The sequence below is a fragment of the Eimeria mitis genome, genomic scaffold (genome assembly GCF_000499745.2).
Source record: "Eimeria mitis Houghton genomic scaffold, Emh_scaff1662, whole genome shotgun sequence".
Taxonomy (NCBI): Eukaryota; Apicomplexa; class Conoidasida; order Eucoccidiorida; family Eimeriidae; genus Eimeria; species Eimeria mitis.
The window spans coordinates 1,159-2,211 of NW_013569978.1; the positions used below are offsets into that span (position 1 = coordinate 1,159).

Genomic DNA, 1,053 nt, shown 5'->3' on the forward strand with positions numbered 1-1,053 from the left:
GTGCTGCTGGTGCTGGTGGTGGTGCTGCTGCTGCTGGTGGTGGTGGTGCTGCTGCTGCTGCTGTTTCTGTCTCTCATACTTTTCCTAATATTACACAGTATGCTGCTGCTGCTGCTGCTGCTGCTGCTGCTGCTGCTGCTGCTGCTGGTGGTGGTGGTGGTGGTGGTGCTGGTGGTGGTGGTGGTGGTGGTGCTGCTGCTGCTGCTGGTGCTGCTGCTGCTGGTGGTGGTGGTGCTGCTGCTGGTGGTGGTGGTGCTGGTGGTGGTGGTGGTGGTGCTGCTGCTGTTGCTGCTGGTGCTGTTGCTATTGCTGTTGCTGCTGCTGCTCCTCCTGCTGCTTCTGCTGTTGCTTTTGTTGCTATTCCTGTTGCTGCTGCTGCTGCTGCTGGTTCATGCTGTGCAGCAGCAGCAACTCTGCTGCTGCTGCTACCATAGCTGTCGATGCTATTCCTGTTGCTGCTGCTGCTGTTGCTGCTGCTGCTGCTGCTGCAGGCTGTTCAGCAGCAGCAACTCTGCTGCTGTTGCTGCTGCTGTACCGACGAAGGCTTTTCTTCGCTGGGATTCTCCCCTCGTTACTATTGCTGCTGTTGCAGACACCATGCAGGTTTGCTGCTGCTGCTGCTGCTGCTGCTGCTGCAGTTGCTGCTGTTGCTGCTGCAGTTGCTGCTGCTGCTGCTGCTGCTGCGTGTATATCCGTTTCTCCGTTTGCTGCTGCAACAGCATCTCTCGCTTGAACAGCTGCTGCTATTTCTCTCCTTCTCCTTCCCCTGCTGCTGCTGCTGCTGCTGTTGCTGCTGCTGCTGCTGCTGCTGCTGCTGCTGCTGCAGGTATTGCCTAGCAAGCAGAAACCGAAGCGTATATCTTTATTTGGTTCTGATGGTTTAGTTTATTCTTTTTTATTAAAAAACGAAAAAACAGGAGATATAAGGAAAGATGTGCGGACGATAGAAGCAGCAGCAGCAACCAACCATCTGCTGCAGCAGCACCAATGCTCCTTTCAGGTGTATATGCACCTCAATACTTTATTTATTTTTTTTTTTTTTTTTTTTTTTTT

General features: G+C 53.1%; 1 protein-coding gene across 1 annotated transcript in view; it reads right to left on the reverse strand.

The window, feature by feature from the left end:
• Nucleotides 1-73: 73 nt before the first annotated feature.
• The window catches only part of EMH_0041270 (uncharacterized protein), a gene marked incomplete at both ends in the record, with an annotated part of 4,071 nt that continues 3,091 nt past the window's right edge, over nucleotides 74-1,053 (reverse strand). The window contains 2 exons of the mRNA XM_013495607.1: nucleotides 74-492; nucleotides 718-833. Coding sequence (XP_013351061.1) covers nucleotides 74-492; nucleotides 718-833 — 535 coding nt within the window. The remainder of the gene's footprint in view (nucleotides 493-717; nucleotides 834-1,053) is intronic.